This window comes from Malaclemys terrapin, chromosome 13 (genome assembly GCF_027887155.1).
Source record: "Malaclemys terrapin pileata isolate rMalTer1 chromosome 13, rMalTer1.hap1, whole genome shotgun sequence".
Lineage (NCBI taxonomy): Eukaryota > Metazoa > Chordata > Testudines > Emydidae > Malaclemys > Malaclemys terrapin.
The window spans coordinates 32,002,774-32,026,780 of NC_071517.1; the positions used below are offsets into that span (position 1 = coordinate 32,002,774).

The following is a 24,007-nucleotide window of genomic DNA, read 5'->3' on the forward strand; positions in this document are numbered from 1 at the left end:
GAGATGGAGAGACAGAAAGGTCAGTGTCTGGGACCAATGGGATCTGATGGGTTGAAGATTTCATGTCATGTCAGTCGAGTCAGCTCAGCCAAACCAACTTAACTCAATTAAAAGTCCCATTTACTGCCAGTGGAGTCACAGTTTAACACCTTGAGCTCAATTTTAGGAGGTGGAGTTACAGCCTGTTTGAATGAGTGGTGGAGAACATCTCCATATCAGCACCAGAGCCCAAGCAGTGAGCTCAGGGGCTGCTCACGCTGACACAAAGAGGCTCTGAAGGGGAAGGGATCATTTGATCTAATAAACCCCATGGGAATTACAGAAATGGCACCTTGAGCCCAGGGCCCTGAATACACCAGCCCAGCTTGGTCAGTCTCATTGCTGGAGACTGTGGGTACGTGCACAGTGCAAAAACACACCCATGGCTGCAAGTCTCAGAGTCTGGGTCAGCTGACTGGAGCTCGCGCTACAGGGCTAAATCTAGCAGTGTAGCCATTCCTGCTGTGAGACATCCCCCTTCCCTCCTCACTGGGTGTCAGAGCCCAGGTTCCAGCCTGAGTGGGAATGTCTGTACTGCGTGAGCCCCACAAGCCTGGCTCTGAGACCAACTGCCACAGGGCTTTTTTTTTTTTTTTTTTTTTAGTGTAGACAAACCCACAGAAACTTGTCCAGGATCCCTCACCTGGGAACCCCCTGTGTTCTGGCCCTTCCATGCCCATGTAATGTGAGAAGGGGCAGGATTTCACCCTCAGTGACCACTCGCACCCACAGCCTCAGCTCCACCCTGCAGCGACTCTGCACAATAACCGGTCTGGTCAGTGCAGAGCAGTGTGTGTGGGGGATCTATATTAATTTAAACTGATTTTTAACGGCACGCTGTTGTTTTTTTTGTTTTTTTTTTCAATTTTCCCCTCGTAAAGTTACTGCAGAGCAGAGTTAAGGGTGCATAGCTTCCTTAGCTGCATTTCTACACCATGGCATGTTTGGATTTCTTCTAAATTTAACCTTAGTTTTGTATTTCCTGAGTTTATAACACTTGGTTTGGGGATAATTACAAGATCCCTGTAATGTGCTTTAACCTTAAATTACAAGTACGTCCCCCCCACTGTAACCCTCACTAATCATAGACTCATAGAACTGGAAAGGACCTCGAGAGGCCAATTAGGCCAGTCTCCTGCCCTCATGGCAGGACTAAGTATTATCTAGACGATCTCTGGTGGGTGTTCAGGGCCGGTGCAAGGATATTTTGCACCCTAGGCAAAACTTCCACTTTGTGCCCCCCCGCCCCGTAACATCGGTTCATTGAGGGGCAAATCCCAATGAGCCTTTATAGACCCCAGGAACCAGCCGTGCCCCCCTCCTCGCCCCCTGAACTCCCCTGGAGGGTGAACAGCCCCCCCCGCAAGCCCTCCCCACCCCACCCTGGAGACCCCCGCCCCGAGTCCACTCACTGGCTTTCCCGGGCTTGGTCCGCTGCAGCAGCGAGGAGCTGCCTTCTGGGGGCTCCTGCAGCAGATGCATGTGGGCAGAGGCCCCCGTGCACCACTCCCCCGGCTCCTCCCTCACCGCGCTCAGGCTCTGTGGCTCCTGGGAGTGTGAACCACCGACACCCTTCCCCCTCCCAGAGCAGTCTCAGGGCCCCGCACCTCACATGCCCGGGAGCCGCAGAGCCTGAGCGTGGCGAGGGGGGAGTTGGGGGGGTACATGGGGGCCTCTGCCCGCATATATCTGCTGCAGTCTGCAGGTGCCCCCCAGGGGGGCACCAGGCCACAGCCTGGGCAGGAGGGGCGGGGGGCACAGCTGCTCCCCGCTAGCAGCGCCACTGCCTTTGCAGGGCGCCTGCCACCCTACGCTGCATCGGCTCCTCCATGGCTGGGGCTCACCGCCCCCGCAAGCCCTATGCAGTATTATTAAATTGGTTCCCCTATGCCCAACGGCAGCCTGAGCTTGCAGCCCGGTGGGGGCGGGGGCGGGGGGACAAGGCAGAAAGAACAACAAGATGCCCGGCCCGCCTCACGGTGGCAGAGAGTCACAGTTCCTCGCAGAGACCCCCGTACCCTCTCCCTCACGCAGAATGGACATGCAGAAGGTACCTAATTAAAAGCACTAAACTTGGGAATAAAGAATGTCAGTCACAGGTTTTTTGATATGCCCTGAAGTTTGTCAGACATTTATTTGCAAAAACTTTGTAGTAAGGGTGAGTCAGCTGTTTTACTGAATACAACATTAAATATTATGGAATACATGATGCAGCTCTTCTCTGTTTTACATTTTCTTAATCAGTATTTCTAAGCTCATTTTATATTTTAAATGTATTCTTAAGCCTTCATAAAGTAATCATTCCAGATTACTACATATTTAACTCACTGAAACAGACATTATTTTAAATTAATCAGTCACAGAGGTTTAGTGTGTTCATAACAATGTTCATTGCTTTTAGAAAAAGGGAACACTAATTTATTGTGTGTGATCTCCGTAACAATACACATGTTTATGAAATTCCACCAACTTTAAAAAATATGTTTCCAAAGATTTTAGGCATAACAAAGGATTTTATATCTTACTAAGGTTCTGATTTTGCTGGAGGGTTCTCTTAAAACTAGTTCATCAGATAGTCAGAAGTAAAGAAAGGGAAACTCTGTCCAGCTATCTGGAAGCAAAGGGCTGTTGCTTCCTTCAATGGGGGAGGGGGGGGGAAGCAGGGGTGAAGGGAGAAATGGATGGACAGAAAGGACAGGAGGACTTTGGAAGTACGTTTTTTTACTATAGTAATTAAAATGTGTATTTTAGATAAGGGTGGTCTTTTGAAGAATTTATTTAAAAAAACATATGCCTGAAGATCCAAGCATTTAAGGCTAAAGATGATTGTGCATCTAAAAATCTATGCAAGAATTTTTTAGAGATGTGATTTTATAATCTTCACCAACTCACTAATGAAATATTTTTAAAGCAAATTTTAAACTAAGGTCCTGTAGACTGACATGTTCTGAGTAAATTTAAATTTTTTATTAAAGTGAATGTTTAAAATGAAATATACACGAGTTAAGAGGCAAGGTACTGTACATCTGGGGTCAGGCTTGGGTTATGCGGGGTTACAGGTATCATTTGCAAGGATGAAAAGATACATACATATCGCATAACCTGCATAGACCCATATTGGGGTGCAAGGGTTTTTAAAGTGTCAGTGGATAGGTGGGCTCGGGTATGCCACCCATGGAATGAATAAGGAGTCCAAGTCAGTATCGGTGTAGCGGATAAGTACATGGGTGGGGTGCATCCCTGGGTCTGTCAGGGAAGGAAGTGGGTTATTTCCCTGGTCGGCGGTCTCGGTTACTCAATGTGGTATTGACGGTATCCTGTGATAGTCATGCACAACTGTTTTCATCAGTACATTCAGAAACTGACAGTAGATACCTGTGGGTTGGCAAAGGCCTGTTAAATGGCTTCATTACCCCTTGAATGGCTCTTTAACAGTTTCAGTGTTGTGCTAATAGGTCTGGCAGGCTGGAGACTGTTTCTCTTTTAACTACTAGATCCCCTTTCCAGGAAGACATACCTACAGGAAGGGTCAGAACAGGGATAGGAAAACCAGTAGGGTGGACACTAAGACCCAGTGGTGCCCCAAATTTTCAGGTACCCTACCCAGCTGCCTATGCCTGAGGACAGCCCCGGGCGTCCCCAACCACTTGCCTAGTTCGCCTAGTGGCTGCACCGGCTCTGTGGGTGTTCGTCTAACCTGCTCTCATGATGGAGATTCCACAACCTTCCTCAGCTTTTATCTCAGAATCGCATTATGGCTCCGATCTACAAAGAGCCTTAGGCACCTAAACTCCAGCCACAATCCCGGTTTTAGGCACCATGATCCACAACCCCCCACTGGGCTGACACCTACCCCTGTAGGCACCTAAATTCACTCAGGACATAAATCTCTGTGTAAGTTCTCACACTGTCTAAGCTTCTGCCTCTGGGCACGAAGAGTGCACTGCTGCCTCACTCTAGACTTTGGGCACCTATCTCCCACCTGTGACCTCGGCAACACATAAACTGAGGGGAGGAGCATCTAGCTCACCCGTGGGGCCTGATCCAGTAGATGTGCTCAGAGGCCACCCAACAGCAACAGCACACAGACTGAGGTGGGAGATGGGGAGGAGAAGAACCTTCCTCATAGGCACTGTGTGAACCACCCCTCTGCCCTCTGCCTCTCTTCCCAAGCCCCTGCCTGAGCTCTGAGCTCCCCATCAAGGCCGCTGGCCCCCCCAGTGCCCCCAGCCCCCATGCCAAGCAGCTGCTGCCAGAGGGGTGTGCCAGTCACTTTTGGGAGCTGCCCGAGGAAAGCACTGAACCCTTGACCAGCTGTACCCTAGCCCCCTGCCCCAGCCCAGAGCCAGCACCCCGCACCCAAACTCCCTCCCAGAGCCCACACCCTGCACCCCTCCTGCACCCAAACTCCCTCCCAGAGCCTGCAACCCCTCCTGCACCCCAACCCCCTGCCCCAGCCCAGAGCCCAGACCCTGCACCCCGTCCCACACCCAAACTCCCTCCCAGAGCCTGTACCCTACACCTCTTTCTGGACCTCAATCCCCTGCCCCTGCCTGGTGAAAGTGAGTGAGGGTGGGGGAGAGCGAGTGACGGGGGGATGTAGTGGGCAGGGGGCAGGGTCTCAGAGAAGGGGCGGGACAGGGAGCATGGCAAGGGTCTTTGGGTTTGCGCCATTAGACAATTGGCAACACTACCAGATGGGCATGTGGCCCTGGCCATGCTGGAAGAGCAAGCCCAACAGCGCACCCGGCAGCACTGCCAAATGTCAAGTGGAGTGTGTCCGCATGGGCGCAGCTTGTGTGTGCGTGGGGGCCCAATGACTGTTCTGCCCTGGGGCCTGGAATTGCTGTCGGCGACCTGACCACTCCTATCTCCATTAAATCTTCGCCTTTCACAGCTCCCTCCTCTCCCAGTTCTCCTCCTGCCTCGCTAATCACTCTCTGTGTCTGTTCTGTTGGGTCAGTCTCCTCCTGTCTTCCTCTTTCACAGCACATCCCCCAAAGCTCAGTGCTTGGCCCTAGTGGTTCTTATGGACACTCAAGGCATCAGATACCACCTCTATGCCAGTGACTCTCAAACTCTTGCTCTGCTAAATACTGTTCCCGGGCATCCCATCCCACATCTCAGCCTGTCTGACAACTCCTCCTCGTCGATGGCCAGAGGGTAACTTAAGGTCAAAGCTCTTCCGGCCGCTCATAGCCCACCCCACTTCCTAGTTTCTTCATCTCTTTGGATAACACCACGAGCCTGGGGGCTGTGACAGCTCTCCCTCCCTCCCTGCCTCCCATCCTGCACACTGGGCTGCCCCAAGCTAGGTACCAGGATATCTGCCCCTTCTGTGGGCTAGGGATTGTGGTCCTGACGTGGGGTGTGAGGCCTGAGCTGGCTGCAGGGAGCCCAAAGTGGAGTGGGAGGCCTGGAGTCTGGCTCGAGGTGGCTCCTTATGGGAGGGGACCAGGGTTATTTCCCCTGCCCTGGCTGGGAGAGCCACTCCATGATGTAGGCCTGGGTTGGGGGTGGCCAGAAAAAAATCTGTCCTGTATTTTTTAAGTACAGTGTTGGGCATCCTAACAACATCTCCAGTCACTCAGGCCGGAAATCTGGGCATCGTCTCTGACTCAGCCTCTTGCTGGGCTGCATGTCCTGACCTCACCCCAGTCTCCCTGCTCCTGCCTGTATAACACGTCACAGATACAGCCTCTTGTGTCTGTCCCAACAGCCCAGGCTCTCGTTCATCTCATCACCTCACACCTCCACTGCTGTGATCTCCTCCTGCCCGGCCTTGATGCCAGCTGCTTTGTCCCCTCAGCTGCATCCAAAGGACGGCTGCTAGGCTCAGCCCTCAGGCTTGTCTCTTCTGCCACATCCACCACTTAGTTCCATTGAGGCCCTCTCCAGCACCGCTCCAGCACAAACTCCTTGTCTTTGCCTTTAGGCCTCTCAACTCAACATTTAGTCCCATCCTGTCTGAGTGATTGGCGCTGCCTTCCCCTTGCTCGCGATGGCCAGTTCCAGGGGTTCGCGCTTGGGGCCAGCACCCTCGGCACCACTTCCAGGGGGAGCTGTACTGCTACTGGGCTTTTTATTTTGTTTTTCTCCTGGCAGCCTGGGTACTGGGTAGGGTGACCAGATAGTAAGTGTGAAAAAACTGGACATATTTTGTGTGTGCAGGGAGGGGGAGGGAAGGGGGGGGCGAGGGCGGGGTATAGTTGTATATATAAGACAAAGCCCCTAATATTGGGACGGTCCTGATAATATTGGGGTGTCTGGTCACCCACAGCCTGGGTCACCAGCCTGTCTGCTTCTCCCTTAAACACTTCAGTGTTTTCTCCCCCTTCCCACTCCATGAAAAACACTCCATTAGTAAAGTATTAGTAAAGCTGCCCCCTTCTCTCTTCAATCCCTCCTCCAAACCCAGCTGTGCTGCGACCCCTGGAATCTCTCCTGGCTGGGAACGTGGTGGGCCTGACCCTGAGTGTGTGTGTACAGGTCCTAGCAGCTGGGGCCTGGCACTGTGTGTGCATACAGGATGTAGCCCAGTGGGTCCCAGCCCTGTGTGTGTGTGTACAGGACCCAGCTCAGTGGGGCCCAGCTCTGAGTGCGACCTGTAGATGCTACTGGAATGCAAATAACAATGTGCAGTGGGGCAGGAGACTGGAGTTATGGCCCAGGGTGTGGCTTAAAGGTGTGTGTGTGTGTGTGTGTGTGTAGAAGATGGGGGACGAAGAGGGGCAGGTGGGTGGTGGGTTGCAGGGAACAGTCTAGCACGGCCAAAGACGAGTAATGACATGGTGCCAGGAATCCCTGCTCTCTGGGCCAGGTTTACCTGTCAAGTATCTGAGGTTTATAACATAGTAGATATAGCAGATGGGGCAGGACAGCTTCAGTCCATTCGCCCATAAGAAGCCGGCTCTTGTGCTTTGCTCTGCTTAGTGCCTTATGGACAAATCTTCCAAAACACTTGTATCACCAGTGAGGGAGACATTTGTTTTAGCTTGACTGTTACCCATTAAGTTTTGAGACTCAACATTAACTCCCGCTGTCTTTTACTTTCCAGTGGAATACGAGGCAGCGAAAGGTAAGGGCATTTGTACTAGTTTTGATTATGCTTTAAATTGGAAAAAGAACACTCAGAGCTGTGTGTGCAAAGACGTGTTAGTGTAAAAAATGAATGTGTTACTGAGACAGGAAACCTACACAACAAGGGGCAATCCAGATATTATCTAGACATAATGGATGGGAAATTTTTGGTATTGAAATATGAATATTAACAGTTTTATTTTTCACAACATTAACCCTTGGAAATACCCTTAAAAAGCAAACAAACAAACATCACTTACTGACACTTGAGAGACCCTGTAATAAGAACAATTATTCTTTTATACCAATAGGGCCCAGCCCGGTGAGCTCTCCATGGATGTTCTCCTGCACCCATAGGTATCCTTGGAGCAGGATTGGGCCCTGTTGGCTTACACACACAGCAGCTGTAGGATCAGGCACATGGGTCTTATCCCACTGAAGCTGGCAGGAGTTGCAGGGACTCATCAACCCTTGGGGTCACCCAGCATCACCCAGATGATGGAGACACTTACGAAGGAAGAGTTCTTTGAGCTGCAGGCCCAGGTTCTCTGCTTGGCCAGGACCTGCCTGGGATGGGGGCAGGGCGGGAGCTGGTTATGGCTCCCTGGTCTCAGGCTGCCCCTGGGGCTGCTCTAATTCGCTCCAGCTGGCTGTGGTCCCTGAGAATTGGTGATGTGCTCTGCTCTACTCTGCCCCAGCACACCTCCTCCCAGCCCTGACACCCCCCTATACCGGGATGGTGGGGGGGCAGTTGACACAGGAGCCAGCTATGCTGCTTTACCCCAGCTGGGCTCTCCCTATGGCAGGGGAATTCTCTGATGTCCAGGGCCTGGTTCCAGTCTGCACCATCCCAGCACACAGTGACCAGAGCAGGGGAAAGAACCGGGCCCCTTATCTGTGAGTTCAATCCTTGAGGGGGCCACTTAGGGATCTGGGGCAAAATCAGTACTTGGTCCTGTTAGTGAAGGCAGGGGGCTGGACTCGATGACCTTTCAAGGTCCCTTCCAGTTCTAGGAGTTAGGATATCTCCATTATTAGAAAAGGACCTAGGGGTTACAGTGGATGAGAAGCTAGATATGAGTCGACAGCGTGCCCTTGTTGCCAAGAAGGCTAACGGCATTTTGGGATGTATAAGTAAGGGCATTTCCAGCAGATCGAGGGACGTGATCATTCCCCTCTATTCAACATTGGTGAGGCCTCATCTGGAATACTGTGTCCAGGTTTGGGCCCCACACTACAAAAAGGATGTGGAAAAATTGGAAAGAGTCCAGCGGAGGGCAACAAAAATGATTAGGGGGCTGGAGCACATGACTTATGAGGAGAGGCTGAGGAAACTGGGATTGTTTAGTCTGCAGAAGAGAAGAATGAGGGGGGATTTGATAGCTGCTTTCAACTTCCTGAAAGGGGTTCCAAAGAGGATAGATCTAGACTGTTCTCAGTGGTAGCGGATGACAGAGCAAGGAGTAATGGTCTCAAGTTGCAGTGGGGGAGGTTTAGGTTGGATATTAGGAAAAGCTATTTCACTAGGAGGGCGGTGAAGCACTAGAATGGGTTACCTAGGGAGGTGGTGGAATCTCCTTCCTTAGAGGTTTTTAAGGTCGGGCTTGACAAAGCCCTGGCTGGGATGATTTAGTTGGGAATTGGTCCTGCTTTGAGCAGGGGGTTGGACTAGATGACCTCCTGAGGTCCCTTCCAACCCTGATATTCTATGATTCTAATGGCCCCATCTGCCCCCCCTGACTCACATGAGTGATCCTGACAGGTGCAGCCCCATTGATTTCTGGGGGAAGGCTTTGCAGGATCAGATGCAATAAAGGAGAAGTCATAGTTAGTGATTAGGAGCCCAATCCTGCTGTTCTTACTCAGGCAAAATTCCCACTGAAGCCAATGTAATGTGGGGTTAGAACTGGGCACTTTTGTTCCAGAGAATCTCTCCTGTTGATTCATTTATGTTCTTTTTTCCCTTTTCTCTCCTCTCGTTCCCATGGTCCCTCTGGCAGCACTAGGTAAGCTGTTTCTAGTTGTGTGGTTTGTTTTTCACAGTCTGTGACTTGCTGAGTCTGCATTTCGTTTGTGTAAATTCTCATTTCTGATTATTTCAGGACTCACCAGAGCCCAAGGATACGCAGGTAACTAACGCTGATACTCCCGCTGTCACTCTCAGTCCCATTCCTCTGGGATACTCGGTCCCTGCTCAGTCCTCTTACAGTTCTCACGGTATCTAAGGGGTCGGGCAAAATGTGATTGTCTGTGTGAAACTTTGAGGAGCTTGGTTATTCACACCCCCGCTAGGGTACCTGCTGGGGGCAGGAGGGAGCTGGTGCAAACAGATAATTGGTTAACTGCTCTCTGTTGCTATTTTATAGCCTCTAGTTACTACATTGTTTATTTCAATACTGGCCATTTTTTGTCAGAAACATCCAGCCGATGAGCTTCTCCAACCCTGCTGGATGCAATGGCAGAGTGGATGGAGGGCAGAGGGGCAGCTGGTGGCTCTAGAAGGGTTGCTGGGGTGAGGAACAAGGAATTTAAACTTCCTGTCCCCACACTTAGGGTTTCTCAGCATAGGGAATTCATGGGGAAGAGCCCAGAGTAGCTAGTGTGGAATATTCTGCACTTGTATTCTTCCAATGTGTATTAACCCAAAGCATACAAGGGCACTCAGCATAGAATAAGAGTGTCTGCACAGGCAGCTAGTGCTGATTAGCTGTTCTGCACTAGCTACCCAGGGCTTTTCCCCATGTAGACAAGTCCTTAAAGTTACTTCCAAGCCAAGGTGAAAGTAAGCCGGGGTGCCCCGGTGCAGTGCACCAGTAAGAGATTGGCCGGCTGGGGGCAGGTCTCTGGATGCTGCCGGCAGGGTAACACTGGGCGGTGATGGGCATGGGTGGTGTGGGCGGCCCATCCCTCCCCTTCTGCCTGCTCCCTCCCCTTCTGCCTGCTCCCTCCCCTTCTATCCTCCTCCCCCACAGGAGCCCAAACCACCACCCCCATGACCCACGGCCCCAGCGCCAGACAACCAGGGGCAGAGGGGTGAGGCCCCAGCCCGAGCCAGCACACACAGTCCCTAGGTGGTGCTGCCCCAAGCTCCTGCCCTGAGCCCCCTCCCCAAGGGGCGGTTGCCATAGGACAGTACCTGTAAGAAATTTAAGTTACTTTCACATCTGCTTCCAAGGGAAAGAGGAGAAGCCTCCCATCAGGTCCCCTCCCAGGGACCACAAGCCCTGACTACCCCCTGCTGTGGCAAAGTTAGGTCTAGATCTGCTGGTTCCTAGGTCAGCACTTTAACCACAAGAGCATCCGTTCACTACTCCAGTAACAGACAGGACACTGGACTGGCCAGGGAGGGGCAGTGACAGGGGAGGGCTTGGGGAGCAGAGCCCCGTAAGGCCAGGAGACTGTCACAGAGCTTGGGTCTCATGTACCACCATAGGATATGGACCTTGCACATATGCACTGTGCTAGTGCCCAGTGCCTGAGTGTGTGAATTAAAGCAGCACAGGAGGGGGGGGGGAGCAGTCGGAGCTGGGAAGCCGGGTGAGAGCAGGGGGTTCTGAGGCAGGAAGGAGGAGGAGGTGGTTGGATGATGCTCAGCAGCAGGGAGTTTGTTCGGGGTGTAGCGGGAGCTGGTGGGAGAAGGGAACAAAGGGAAAAGGAGGGTGAGTGGGGCTGGTAGTGGGGGAGCAGCAGGAGGTATCAGTTGAGGGGTGGGCAGGGCAGAGCCTGGGGGTGTGGACAAGGAGTGGAGCCAGTGAAGGGGACGGAAGTGGATGTGAGAGGGCCTGTAGCCCGATCTAGAGATTCTATATTGATTATACGGATTACTTATGAATTTGTAGTTGTCACTTTGAGGGTTGACCGGTTTTGTCCCAAGATCAGGAGCAGTATTATTTAAATCATAACATAATTTGGAACCCCGCTGTGCACAGCTGCACCACTCACACTCTTGGAACTCTTTAAGCTTTACAAACAGTTTATTAACACATTTAGCAAAGTCATAGACACCCCAGCTCAGGAAGGTAGACAGAGATACTATAGAACGTCCATTGGCACATTCATATACACCTCTACCTCGATATAACACCACCCGATATAACACAAATTTGGATATAACACGGTAAAGCAGTGCTCCGGGGGGGGGGGCAGGGCTGCGCACTCTGGTGGATCAAAGCGAGTTCAATATAACGCGGTTTCACCTATAATGCGGTAAGATTTTTTGGCTCCCGAGGACAGCATTATATTGAGGTAGAGGTGTACTTAGATAATTTTTTGCAAAAGAACCTAAAACGTGAGCCATTGTTGTTTATGTGGTGGGCCAGAGTGAGGAGGAGGATAGGGTTACCATAATTTAATTTAAAAAAAGGAGGACACTCCACGGGGCCCTGGCCCCACCCCAACTCCGCCCCTTCCCCACCCCCAGCCCCGACCCAACTCCGCCCCTTCCCCAAAGTCCCCGCCCCAACTCTGTCCCCTCCCCTGAACGCTCCGCCCCCTACTCCTCTCCCTCCCCTGCTTCCCGCGAATCAAATGTTCGCGGGAAGCCTGAAACAGGGAGGCAGCAGGTAAGCTGGGGCTGGGGCTGGGGCGGGGCGCGGCATGGCCCAGTCCGGCCCTCCCGGCCGAGCGGCTCCCTCTGGCGGCCGGCCGGCCCAGGCCAAGAGGCTCTGGCCCCGGCGTCTCCCGCCCGGCTCGGCTCGGGCCCTGGGGCACTGGCCCCCGGCCCCCGGCAGAGCACCGCCGGACCCAGCGGCCCCGGCAGAGCACCGCCGGACCCAGCGGCCCCGGCAGAGCACCGCCGGACCCGCACCGCTGGCCCCGGCCCGGCCCCCAGCCCCGCACGCCCCAGCAGGCCCTGCACCCCCAGCCAAGCACCGCCAGCCCCAGCAGCCCCAGCCCCTGGCCGAGCACTGCTGGCCCCTCCCTCCCTATTTTCCCGGACATGTCCAGCTTTTTGGGATTTCCTCCTGGACGGGGATTTGAGGCCCAAAAAGCCGGATATGTCCGGGAAAAGCCAGACGTGTGGTAACCCTAGAGGAGGAGGAGTTGGTGGCAGCGATCAGGACAGAATGGCAGGGCAAAGCTAGAGTCAGGAAGGCCAAATGCTCCTTCTGGATTATTTCAGACCCCTGCCATTGCCAGCCCTGCTTCCTTCCCTGCCCTTGCTGCCTGCAGCCCAGCGCAGTCTATGGCCATGGGGCCCTGGGCAAGGCTGGGCTCTCTGGGCCATTCCACACCCCTGGCCCCTGAGCCCGTCAGGATCCTGAGCCCATCTCCTCAAAGCCTCATTCTAGGCAATCTCCAGCCCCTGGGGAGCCTCCTGCCTCCCCAGCTGCCCTGTCCTGGGCAGGGTCCCAGGCCCTGAGTCACTCGCTGGCTGCTCCCGGCTGGCCAGGCCCAGGGTCTCCAACAGGGCCATCGGTGCTGGCACCGCACTCGCTGCCAGAGCTCCCAGCCCGGCCTGTTGTCCCAGCGCTGACCCCTCCCCTGCAGGTGGGGACCCTGGTGCTCTGAGTGGCTGAGCCCCCTCTCTCTGCCGCTGCCTCTGCTGCTGCGCTCACAGCCTCAGCACGTGCCAGGGCCAATGCGACACTGCTGGGGCTGCTCCTTCCCTCTGCACCTGGGTTCTCTGTGCCTGGGACAAATGGCCGGGTGAGTGGGCAGGGATCTGCTCAGAGACACGCCCTGTGCTGCACCCAGAGGGCAGAGACCAGCCAGGGCCAGGCAGCAAAGCACCACCCTTATGGGATTAACCCTTTCCTTCCACCCACCCCAGCAGCCCCGAACGGTCAGTGCCACTCGACTGCCCGCGCTCTGATCCCAGGGACCTGCGTCCAGCAGCTCGGGCGAGTCGCTGGGTGAATGTGTGGGTCAGTAACTAGGGCTCCCTGTACCCTAGGGTCCCCGTGTGCAATGGGGAAGGCACCGTGCTGTCACACAGCCCTTAGGGGCTGGGCAGTGAGCATTATTATTGATCTAGTGCCCATGTGAGAGCCAGGCACTGCAGAGACAGAACAAGGGGCTGCCGGCCCCAAAGGGCTCCCGGTCTGAGTGCAGACAAGGCCCAGCAAGGAAAGCAGCAAACACTGAGATGGTGCAAGGATTCCAGTGCACCCTTGGGCCTGTCTGGCTGGGTCTGACAGAGTATTGTAGTGACCCTGCTGGCTCCATGCTGGGCCCTGGGTCACCCCCAGTTCAATATCCAGCCATCAGGGGGCTCAGTATCCCCAAGGCACAGGGCAAGGCAGGGGCAGCAGGCTCAGAGACAGCTGCAGGGAAGAGGGAACAGCCTGGGAGCTGGGATGGGGAGGCCAGGAGTTAGGTGGGAGGCACCACCCTGTGCTCAGTGGTTCCAGGTTCTCACTCAGGGATGCAGGCTCCATTGGGCCCAAGCAGACAGACTAGAGAGAGTGAGGCTCTGTCTGCCTGGGGAATGGGCAGCAGTTCTGTTAAATGGGAGCCAGTTGTGCAGACTCATCATGGGGTGGCATCACCAAGTTCCCCTTCAGCTGGTTCTGGGTGGCCCTGCAACTGCCCTGCCTCAGTTTACTCTCTTCTGCCCTCCTTAAACTGCTCTACACAGTCCAAAAGGTCTGAGACAAAAGTCCCCTGCTGGGGTCCACACTGAGTCCAAGTAAACCCAAAAATAAAATCTTTTCCTTCACTCTGCTCCAGCCTCTCGCTCTAATTCAAGGTCCTCACTCTCCTGAGTAAGGAGCCCCCAGCCCTCCTTCCTGGAGCCGGGTTCAGTTCAGTCTGTACCTTTGTTCCCTGCAGCTCTCACCCCGAGGCCTCTGTCCTCATACAGCTGCTGTTTCTATCAATGTTGTCTTTGGCAGATCCTCCCCCTTAGAGGAGCTCCTCTTTCCAGGCACACCCTTCCCGGGTCCTTGCTCTGTGACCTCTCCTGGGATCCCCTCTCCTCAGAAGCTTCCTGTTTCTGGGATCCCTTCAGCTGAGCCCTGGTAACCCTTTATCAGGCTCATTAGCTGTTTAGCTGCCAACCAGCCACCTAGGGATTTAATTACTTCCAGGTGGGGCTGGGTTGGCTGGTTCTCCCTTACAGGATCCTGTCACAGGTAGGCTGGTCCCTGACTCCCCTTAAAGGGCCGGCCCCCATGACCTCCCTTCCCCCGGTCTGCCTGAAGGCAGGCTTGATCGTGGCTAACACTTGGTGATGTTCTACAGCCAGGGGGAAATTCCTGCCCTTCTGCCACCAGGAAACCTACAAGGCTCTTGGCCATATTTTTATTCTCGTCACTGAACTGTGAAAAAATGAAGAGACCAGGAGTTGTGTTCCCCACAGTCCTGGGTAGCTCATGTGATGGGTAAAATCCCCCATAGTCTTCAGCATGGCGTAGTTCAGAAGAACTTGTACTCTGTAAGTCAGGCCCTCTGGCCATAGCAGAAGTAGGCAATAGCACCAGGCTTCCACCATTGCCGTCATGCTGCTGTAACAGATACGAGCTGGCTACAGAGCTTCCCCCGGAGCCAGATACACACCAGATGTGCTCATCACAAGACCCTTTAATGCTCTGCCAGGTATGGCTGAGGTTTGCTTAAATAAGGTCTGTAACACACAGCCCCAGGTAGCTACAAGGTCCCTCCAACAGCTGCCTCCCAGGACACACTCACACATGTGCCCTTTGGAGTTAAGTTTGTCTTTCATTCAGATAGCTCCTTATTAGCATCTCTAATTATTACTGAGCACAACTTTTTTTTCCTGCAGCCTTCAGTAAATGAGCTCTGGGAGCACATTTCAGATCCTCTTCTGTCCACATGGCTGGGTGTAATGTTAGCAGCTGGGAAAGTGCCTTTCTGCTCCTCCCCTTTTCCTGTAGGATGGACTTTGGTTTAGCCCAGCTCTGGTTTGGGCTTTGTGTTGTTCTTTCAGGTCTCTGCGGGGAGAAGTCCCCAGTCTCTTCCTTTTCTATTTCAACTTCCTCTTGGACGTGTGTTTTTATGGTGGCTTTTCCCTCCAGCAGGTGGAATCCCCACTTCAGACAGTCCATCTTCCACAACAAACACTGCTGTTCTCCAGTCACCTTCCAGTGCTGAGACTGGCTCCTTCCAGAGCTCCTGTCCCTGTTGGATGGCTTGGGCTGAGATCCAGTCCCTTGTCAGCGCATCTCCTCTAGCTCCTGCAGGGCCTCAGCCTTTGGCCCTGGAGGGTGCTCAGCTGTGCAAGGCCGTCTGCCCTGCTCCCCTCAGCTGCAGCAACCTTTTCTTCTAGCTCTTCCCAGTCCATTAGTGGGTGGGTTTGTTGGGTCGCTGTAGAGGACACAGCCACTAGTGCAGCTTCCTTTGTAGCCAGCACCTCTGTATCTGTGCCTGTCGACATCCAGCCCTTCAGTGCGTGATCCACTTGTTCCCCTAAAAAGCCTCCCAGGACACCCACAGCATCACTGCACTCCCCTGTGTAAATTCAGCCTCCTGGTGATTTATTGCTAGGCTCTCTCTTATCGCACACACCAGAGCCCTCAGCCTGCACCTCTGCCCTCTCCTGAGCCCTCAGCTTTTGTCTGTCTAGTTCTTTCACTTATTCCAGGAGTTGTTCCTTCTCCTCTATTAGGAAACATCTACATTTGATCTAAGAGATGTGATTCCCAGCTCATGTAGACGTAGCTGAGCTAGCACCTAAAAATAGCCATGTGGCCAGGGTAGCACAGGTGGCAGCTTCAGCTAACCATCTGAGTAGAAACCCACACAGCCCCCTTGGTATGTACTCAGGCAGCTGGCCAGAGCTGCCCTTCCTAGCCGGGCTACACTGCTACCTTCAGCGTGCTAGCCTGAGCAGAGTTAGTGCAGGTACGTTTACATGAGCTGGGAATCTCCCCTCCCAGCTCAGTTGCAGACACCCTATGTTTCAAGTTCTCCAGATTTCTTCCTTCTGACCGGCATGGAAGGCTTCTGTGTCCCAGCAAACCCTGCTCTAGTTTCCCAGCCACACCACTCACATCCTGTAGCCCTTTCTGGGCCCCTCCTTCACAAGGCCTAGGGCTTGTTCAAGCCCTTTCAGTTTTGGCTCCTGGGTAACTTTCCTCTTGCATGGCTCATTTTCTACCTTGGCTGCCTGCAACTTGGCTGCCTTGAGACTGTTGTTCCCCATTTCCCTGTTGCTTTGCACCTCTCTTGGCTGAACTATTCCGGTCTCCAGGTGCTGCTTCTCCTATAGGGCCAGGGTTTCTTATCCAGGGGTATTAGCAATTCCAACTGCCGCTTCCTCACTGTGGGGTGGTGCCTGGCACTTGGTACATTCAGCAGCTTTGAGTTTCTCCTGCATTTGAATAATCTCATCAGTCCTTGGCTGGAGCTTAATCTTCAACAGCTGGGCTTCTTGGGAGCTAGAGCAGAATTTCTTCTGCCAAATGCCCTGTTTCTTTTTCAGAGTCTTGAGCTGTTTGCTCTCTGTAGCCAAAACTTGGTGGCTTCTCTCCTGCTCTGCGAGCAGGGCCGGCTCTAGGTTTTTTGCTGTCCCAAGCAAAAAAATTTTTGGCTGCCCACCATGCCAGCCCTGGGCTCTCCCCCGCACCCGCTGCCGCCCCAGCCCTGGGCTCCCCCACCCACACCCCCTGCGGCCCCAGCCCTGGGCCCTCCCCCCCAAACTGCACCTTCCTGCTGCCCCAGCCGTGAGTCACTGGTAACTCGCTCCCAGGCTGGGTCATTAAGCAGGAATTTTGGATGTGCACAGAACTCAGACAGGATTGATTCTCATATGGTTACAGAACTGCAGTAAGGTAGAACAATTTTCAGCTTATGTGATTGGAGGATATCTGGATGCATATTATGAGACTGTCCTACATAAATGAGGAAAAGTTGAGGTGCCTTTATTATTCTTTTGTTCCACTCTTTGTTTCTATGGGGAATTTGCCAATGCACTATCACTGTCTTCCTTTTAAACAAATAAAACTTTTAAAAAATGGCAATGGCTGTTGAAAATAGCAATTCCAGTCCTAATAACCACTGGGAAGCATTTCTTGCTCAATTGTATCCTACTTTTTCTACAGCAAGTTACAGTGGATCAGTATATTTGATTTGGGAGAAATGAAATAACAGCTGCCTAAATTGAGCTTGAGCACTCCTGAATTTTGAGGGTATTCAAATCTGGAAGGCAGGTGCTAGATTCCCTTTCTGAATATTAGCTAAATCTGGAAAGGAAAAGTCAATTTCTGCTTCCATGGCTCAGAAGTGGAAATACTCCTACGTGCCTGGTACTCTATCTAAAGCTGCCCAGGTCCTCTAGTTGAGCCTCCCCTCCCTTACTTTTCATTTTAAATTCTAGTGGGATCCACGTACCTCCCTTGCTAGGCTTCAGAAAAAAAGAGGGGCACTGTCTATTTAGTCCATCCAATTCTTTCTTTGGGGGCTGCAAGGTGGGGTCACACCAGTATCCCTAATCCAGTCTAAGGATGTCTTCTAAAAGAGATACCTGGGCCAAAGCCTTCTACTCCTTGGGCATACTTGTTCCCCGTTCTAGGGTTACCTACCATATGTCCGTATTTTCACGGACAAGTCCAGGTTTTTGTGTTTTAAATAGCCATCCGGGAGGAATTTGTAAAACTCTCAAAAGGTCCAGGATTGGGGGTTCTGTGGGGGGCATTCAGGGGGTGGAGAGTGGGAGGGGATGGATAGGGGTGTGGTGGGGCTCCTCCCCCGTGGAGTGTCCTCTTTTTTAAATGTTAAAATATGGTATCCCTACCATTCACAATGCTACCCTGGTCTAGCAGTGAGCTGCAACATGAGGTCTCGGCTGGCTACCTCCCTCCCTCCCCTTCCCTTTCCTGTCAAGGGAATGCTGGGAAATGTAGTTCTTTCCCTGCTCCAGGGCTGGCTCTATAGGCAGGGAGCTAACCAAGCAACTACAGCTCCCAGGGCCCCCTGTTGGTTCTCAGCTCCCAGGCTGGATCCCTGCTGCCCCTGCAAATGTGCCGCCCCAAGCACCTGCTTGCTTTGCTGGTGCCTAGAACCGGCCCTGTCTGCGAGTAGCTCCTTCTGCCTGTCTTCTGGTCACTGGGTTTGCTCCTGTTGCTTGACCGGTTTCAGTAACAAAACCTGCACCTGGGCCTACAAATTACAGAGCTGTTCAATAGCCCTCTCAGAGCTCTAGTCACACCCCTCTCCTGGGACCACCAGAAATGCTGAATCACATTTAGCTTCTGCCTTGGCTCCCCTGGCCCAGAGAACCTGCTGTCCCCTAGAGCTGCTGGTTGGATCATTTTCCAAGGGAGTCCCTTTCAGGCTCCTGGAGGAAGCTACTCAAACACCCCCAGTTCCCAAGCTTTGAATCTGGGAGTGAGGCTAAGGTATCCCTGGTGAGCAGAGGGACGTCTGAAACCCATGGCTGGCCTCTCCCTCTGAAGCTTATACCCCAAGGCCTGCTTTCTTAGCTACCCATTTTACCCAGTACTAGAAACTCTCACTGCCCCATAGCAACATCCCCAATCCCCTCTATCCAAAATCCAAAGTTCTTGTAGGGCAGCATCCATTTATGTGTCCCTTTTTCGTGTAGTCAAAACAAATTAACCCTGGAGGGGTCACTCTTCCCAGCCCAAAATGGGGTTCCCACAGTCCTGGGCCTGACTTCCCCATGGCAGTGTGTCTCTAATAATCTGGGACTCCCCTGTTCCCCAAGTGTTCTGAGAAACCAGGCCAGTCTCTCCGTCCTTGCTCCTGGAGGCAGCCCCATCTTATGAGACTACTCACAGTCACCTGAGCCCCTGGGGCTCTGAGACGGTCTCTGGGACCAGGTGCAGCTGCAGAGGGTCTGTGCTGCTTGCAGAGTCCAGGGGACAAATCGCTCTGAGCAGAGAGTTCAGGCTGGAGCTGCGACTCCATTTTCAGCCTGATTTTTGGGGTCAGATCAGGAGCTGGGCGGGGTGGGGAATTTTCTTACCCAGGGAAAATTTAACGGCAGCTCTGCGGTGTTTCATAACTGATGTCCTGAGCCTGTAACTCTGCATTGCTGGGGATGTTGACAGTCACTCATTGCAAGTCACTGGGATTTGGGCTCCTAAGTTGCTCAGACAGGTTTGAAGTGGAGCTGGGTGAAATGTTTTGGACAAATAGTTTATTTGCTGCAAAATATTATTTTGGATCGACTGAAACTTTGCAAAACCATGTTGAGTTTGCTGACTAGTTTGAGTGACCAGAAGAAGGTGCCACTGCTTCCCTTCTAGCCTTTAGCCCAGTGGCTGGGCCCTCAGCTGGCAGCCCCAGGTTCAATCCCCCCGTGTGATGTGGGGCAGGAATTAGAATGTGGGTCTCCCCCGCCTCAGGTGAGGGCTGGAACCGCTGGGCTCCGGGTGTCTGAAATGGGGTTCTCTCAATCTCTCCTGCTGAAGACACCCCCTGTGTCTAAACACTCCCATGGGCCCCCGGCCAGAGGATGGGAGTGAGAATGACTCTGCAGCCCAGTGGGTCATGTCCCACTTGGAGCCCAAAGTCCATCTCCCCTGCCCCAGTGACCCTGTAATTATTGACCCATAACTCCAGTGAGGGGAGGGGTTACGGCCTCTGCACAGCACTGTCTCAAGCATGTCGGTGCCCCCGGGCAAACCCCTAGTGCAAACGCGCTGCGCGGGTGTGAGCTGGGACTGGACCCTGGTGCAGCTTCTCCCAGATGGAGGGGGCAGGAAGTGGGGAAATGCCCCCTCCCCTCCCCACTGCCCCGGCCTCATTAGTAATGACTCCTGTTCCACCGATTACCCAGTTACACCTCGAAGCATCCTCACACTGCCCATCCCCCCACTGTCCTGCCCCCACCCAGGAACCAAGCCCAGATCCACTTCCCATGGCCTAGGGGAGGGGCTGGGCTTGGCGAGGGGAGGGGCCGGCTGTGGGGTTTGCCTGGCTGGAAGGTGGTGCCCATGGGGCCGACTGGTATGGAGAGTCCCAGCTCCACCCCGGTGTATGTGGGGATGGCACCGACCTGCTCTTAGTAACAAACCAACCACACATGGCCCCAAAGCAACAGAGATGCAGGCCTGTCCCCTTCACCCCTCTCTGCCCCCTGGCACCTGCCAATCTCCTCATTGCCCTCTGGCCTCTAGCTTCTGCCCCTCCCTTTCCCTTCCCTCAACCTCTGTGCCCACCTGGCCCCTACTTCTATCCTCCCTTGCTCTACTTTGTGCCACCCTTTCCCTTCACCCCCTTTCTGCTCCCATGGTCCCCTCTCCACCCACTTTGTCACGTGCCCCCTGCCCTGTCACATGCCCCTGCCCTCCACCTACCTCTGCCCCCGTGGAACCCAACCCCCTTCTCATCCTGCCCTCTTGGGCTGGCACCTTCCCCCTCTTCAAAATACTCTTTGCACCTGGTGCCAACCCATCACTTCACTCCCCCTACTCCCTGGCCTCTGCTCTCCTCTTTCCCCCCTGCTCACGAATCCCAGCTCTCCCCTCACCCCCATCTGCCCCTAGTTCCCACCCCATCTTTCACCCTCACCCCCATCTGCCCCTAGTTCCCACCCCATCTTTCACCCTCCTCTGTTGTCTTGGCTTCTGCTCTTCTCACTCCCCTCAGCGCTCCTGGCACCTGCCCCCTCCACATCCTCTCTGCTCCCCTGGCACCCGCCCCTTCCCTCGCTCCCCTGTGCCCAGCTCTCCTCTTGCCCCACTCTTACCCTCTGGCTCCTGCCCTGCCACTCTCCTCACCCCTCTGCCCCCTGGTGCCCACCCATCCCCCCTCAGACCTCCTTGTGTCTGCCCTTCTGCTCACCCCCCTGAATCTCCCATCACCTGCCCCTCCTCTTGCCCCTTTCTTCCCTGGTGCCCCCCCACACCATCCTCTGCCCCCATCACCCATGACTTCCCCCATTCCCTGCCTTCCTGGTGCCTACCCCCTGCTTTCACACCATCCAGTTCCTAGCACCCACTGCTCACCTCCCACTTCCCTCCTTTTCCCTACCCCATCCTTTCCCCCTCTGTCCCCCAGCACCTGCCCCTTAGGAACCCACCTCTTCCCTTACCCTCTGTAACCTTAATACCTCCTCTTGCCCCTTGTTGGCCACAGTGCCTGCCCCTCCCTTGTACCCCCTCCCCCTGCCACCTTCCCCTTAGTTCTCCCCCCGCCACTCCTGTCGCCCCCTCTGCCTTCCTGACACCTGCACCCCTCATCCCCCTCTAGTGCCCTGGTACCCCGTCTGTTCACTCTTCCTCTGCCCCGCTGAGGGCCATCTCTACCCTCACCCCATCTGCCTCCATGGTGCCTGCCCCTTCCTTTGCCTTTTGCCTGCCTGGTGAAAACCCCTTCCCTTGACCCACTTTGGGGCCCCTGGTGTCAGACCTTCATTCCCCCCAACTCTGTCCCCCTGGTGTCCACCCCTCCCCACACCCTCTCCTAACCTCTGGGTCCCACCCCTGCCCCCTGTTGCCCACATCTCCACACCCCACTTTCTACCCCCCTGTGTGCACCTGTTCCCTTCCCCCACTCTGCCCCCTGGTACCCGCCCCTCTCCTGTCTCTCCTCCTTACATCTGCCCCTCTGCTCAGCCCCCACATCCCTCCTGGTGACTAGCCATTCCCTTGTGCCCCCCATCCTCCTGGCACCCACCCCTACCATCATGCCCCTCACCTCTTTGATGACTGCCCCTTCTCTCAGTCTCCTGTTTCCCCCGGGGTCTGCCCCACCCTTTGCCCCCCCATGGCCCTCTGGCACCTGCCCTACCCCTCACCCCTCTTCCTCCCCTTGTTATCTACGCCTTCTCCCATCCCCTCCTTTTCCCCTGGTGCCAGCCTCTCCTTCTACCCCCCTGCCTTCCCAGTACCTGCCCCACTCCTCCTCCCCTCCTTCCCACCCCATTGGAGCTCCCCCTATTCCCTCACACCCCTGTGCCCCTGGTGCCCGACCCTTCCCTTGCTTTCCTGTGCCCCTGGGGTCTGTCCCCTTCTTCTCTCCTGGCACCCACCCCTCCCCTCACCTCCTGGAACCTGCTCTTCCCTTCCCCCGCCCCTGTCCTCCTGGTGCCCGCCCCTTCCCTTGTCCCCCCTTGCACTTGTGTCTGCCCCTCCCCTCCCTTTGCCCCATTCCTCACCCCCTGCAGCCCCTTCGAACCTGCCCCCCTTCACTCCCCCGCCCTCCTGGTTCCAGATCCTCTTGCCCCCCCATTGCCCTTGTGCCTGCCCCCCTCTGCTCCATCTCCTGCCCCTCCCATTTCCTCTCCCAGCATCAAGCTGTCCCCTCCCCCATCCCATGTCTGCCCTCCCCTCCCCTCCCCCACTAACACCTTCCCACCCCCTCCCCCGGTGTCTGCCATTTCCTCACAGGCAGATGGGCCCTGACTCTGCTCAGGCAACAACCACCTCCCCCCCGCACAGTGATTAACAGGGACACAGGTTAATTTCCCTTTGATCCCAGCGACCAGCCCCTGCCCTCAGCACTGACTCTGTGACTCTCTCCCCAGTGGACGTGACTCTGGATCCAGGCACAGCAAATCCCTGGCTAGTCCTGTCTGAGGATCGGAAACGTGTGAGATATGGAGACAAACGACAGGATCTGCCCAACAAGCCTGAGAGATTTGAGAAATATGCCATTGTCCTGGGCACTGAGGGGTTCGCGGGCGGGCGGCGTTACTGGGAGGTGGAGGTGGGAGACAAGACTGACTGGGCTCTGGGGGTTTGTAGGGAATCTGTGGAAAGGAAGGGGGAGAGCACACTCTGGCCTGGGAATGGATACTGGGCCATGTGGCTGAGGGGTGGGGAATACACGGCCAGCACCTCCCCCAGGACCCTCCTCCCCGTGAGCGTCAGGCCCAGCCGGGTGGGGATTTTCCTGGACTATGAGGCGGGCGAGGTCTCGTTTTACAATGTGACTGACAGGTCCCATCTCTTCACTTTCACTGACACCTTCTCCGGGACGCTCCGCCCTTATTTCTGTCCCTCTAACAACGCTGATGGTACAAACGCGGCTCCCCTGATCATCTGCCCGGTCCCAGCTCAGGCCGGAGGGAATCTCTGTCCCTGACAGCGACACCCGCGGCACAGACTGGCCCCGCCCAGCGCCACTGCTCTTCTGCCCCCCGGTGGTGGGGGCCGGTTACTGCAGCAACTGGATGTTTTGTGCTGACCAGACGCTGCCAGTTTCCCTTTTCAGCTGGAGTAGAAAACCGGACACCTGGCAACCCCAGCCCAGGCTGGGTGAATGGGACCCACTTGCTGGAAGGAACCAGACAGCTTCCCCCTCCTCATGTGTTTGCTCCACCCCTGGCACAGGGTGATGCTGGTAAGAAATACTGCCAGACAGCTAGTGGGTTTTGCTGCCCTTCCCTTTCCCTGTCTCCTGCCCGGCGTAGCAGATGGTGATGGACGGGGATCATTCACTCCTATCAGAATTTCTACCCCTGTGAAATCTCAATGCAAAATATTAAAAACAAATGATTATTCTAAATTAGAAAATGTTGTTATTGTAAACAAAAACATTTACATTTCAACAGTATTTCAGAAACAAGCATATTTTTAGAAATTGAATTATTTACATTTTTTTTAATTTTTCCCTCAAATCTATATTGAGGTTTAACTTCTCTCCATAGCATCATTTGTATTTCAACTGTGTCATTTCAGGAAATCCAAAATATTTATCTTATCAAAATAATTATTAAAAACTGTCAGACTGGATTATTCAGTTAGAATGTACATGTGTCATAAATATAACAACTACACACATGTGCAATTGCTCTTGCTTTCTTGCTCTCTCTCTTTATTGCCTCGATTGGTTTTCTCTGGAAGGCTGGGCACATACCTCCTGCACTACAACTTTGAAAACGAATAGGTAAAAAAACTGTAGAATTAATTAAACAATATATTTAAGATTATAAAATAGTCTTTGAATTTCTGTCAGCATTAATTCATGTGATTTTTAACTTTCTAGCTACATATAATCGGTAATCAAGACATGA

General features: G+C 54.1%; 1 protein-coding gene across 1 annotated transcript in view; it reads left to right on the forward strand.

Annotated features, from left to right (window-relative positions):
- LOC128848301 (butyrophilin subfamily 1 member A1-like) overlaps positions 1-23,287 on the forward strand; it is a 41,265-nt gene extending 17,978 nt beyond the window's left edge. The window contains exons 8-10 of the mRNA XM_054048213.1: positions 7,097-7,123; positions 9,222-9,248; positions 22,517-23,287. Of these exons, the coding sequence (XP_053904188.1) occupies positions 7,097-7,123; positions 9,222-9,248; positions 22,517-23,076 (614 nt within the window). The 3' untranslated portion in view covers positions 23,077-23,287. The remainder of the gene's footprint in view (positions 1-7,096; positions 7,124-9,221; positions 9,249-22,516) is intronic.
- Positions 23,288-24,007: the final 720 nt, after the last annotated feature.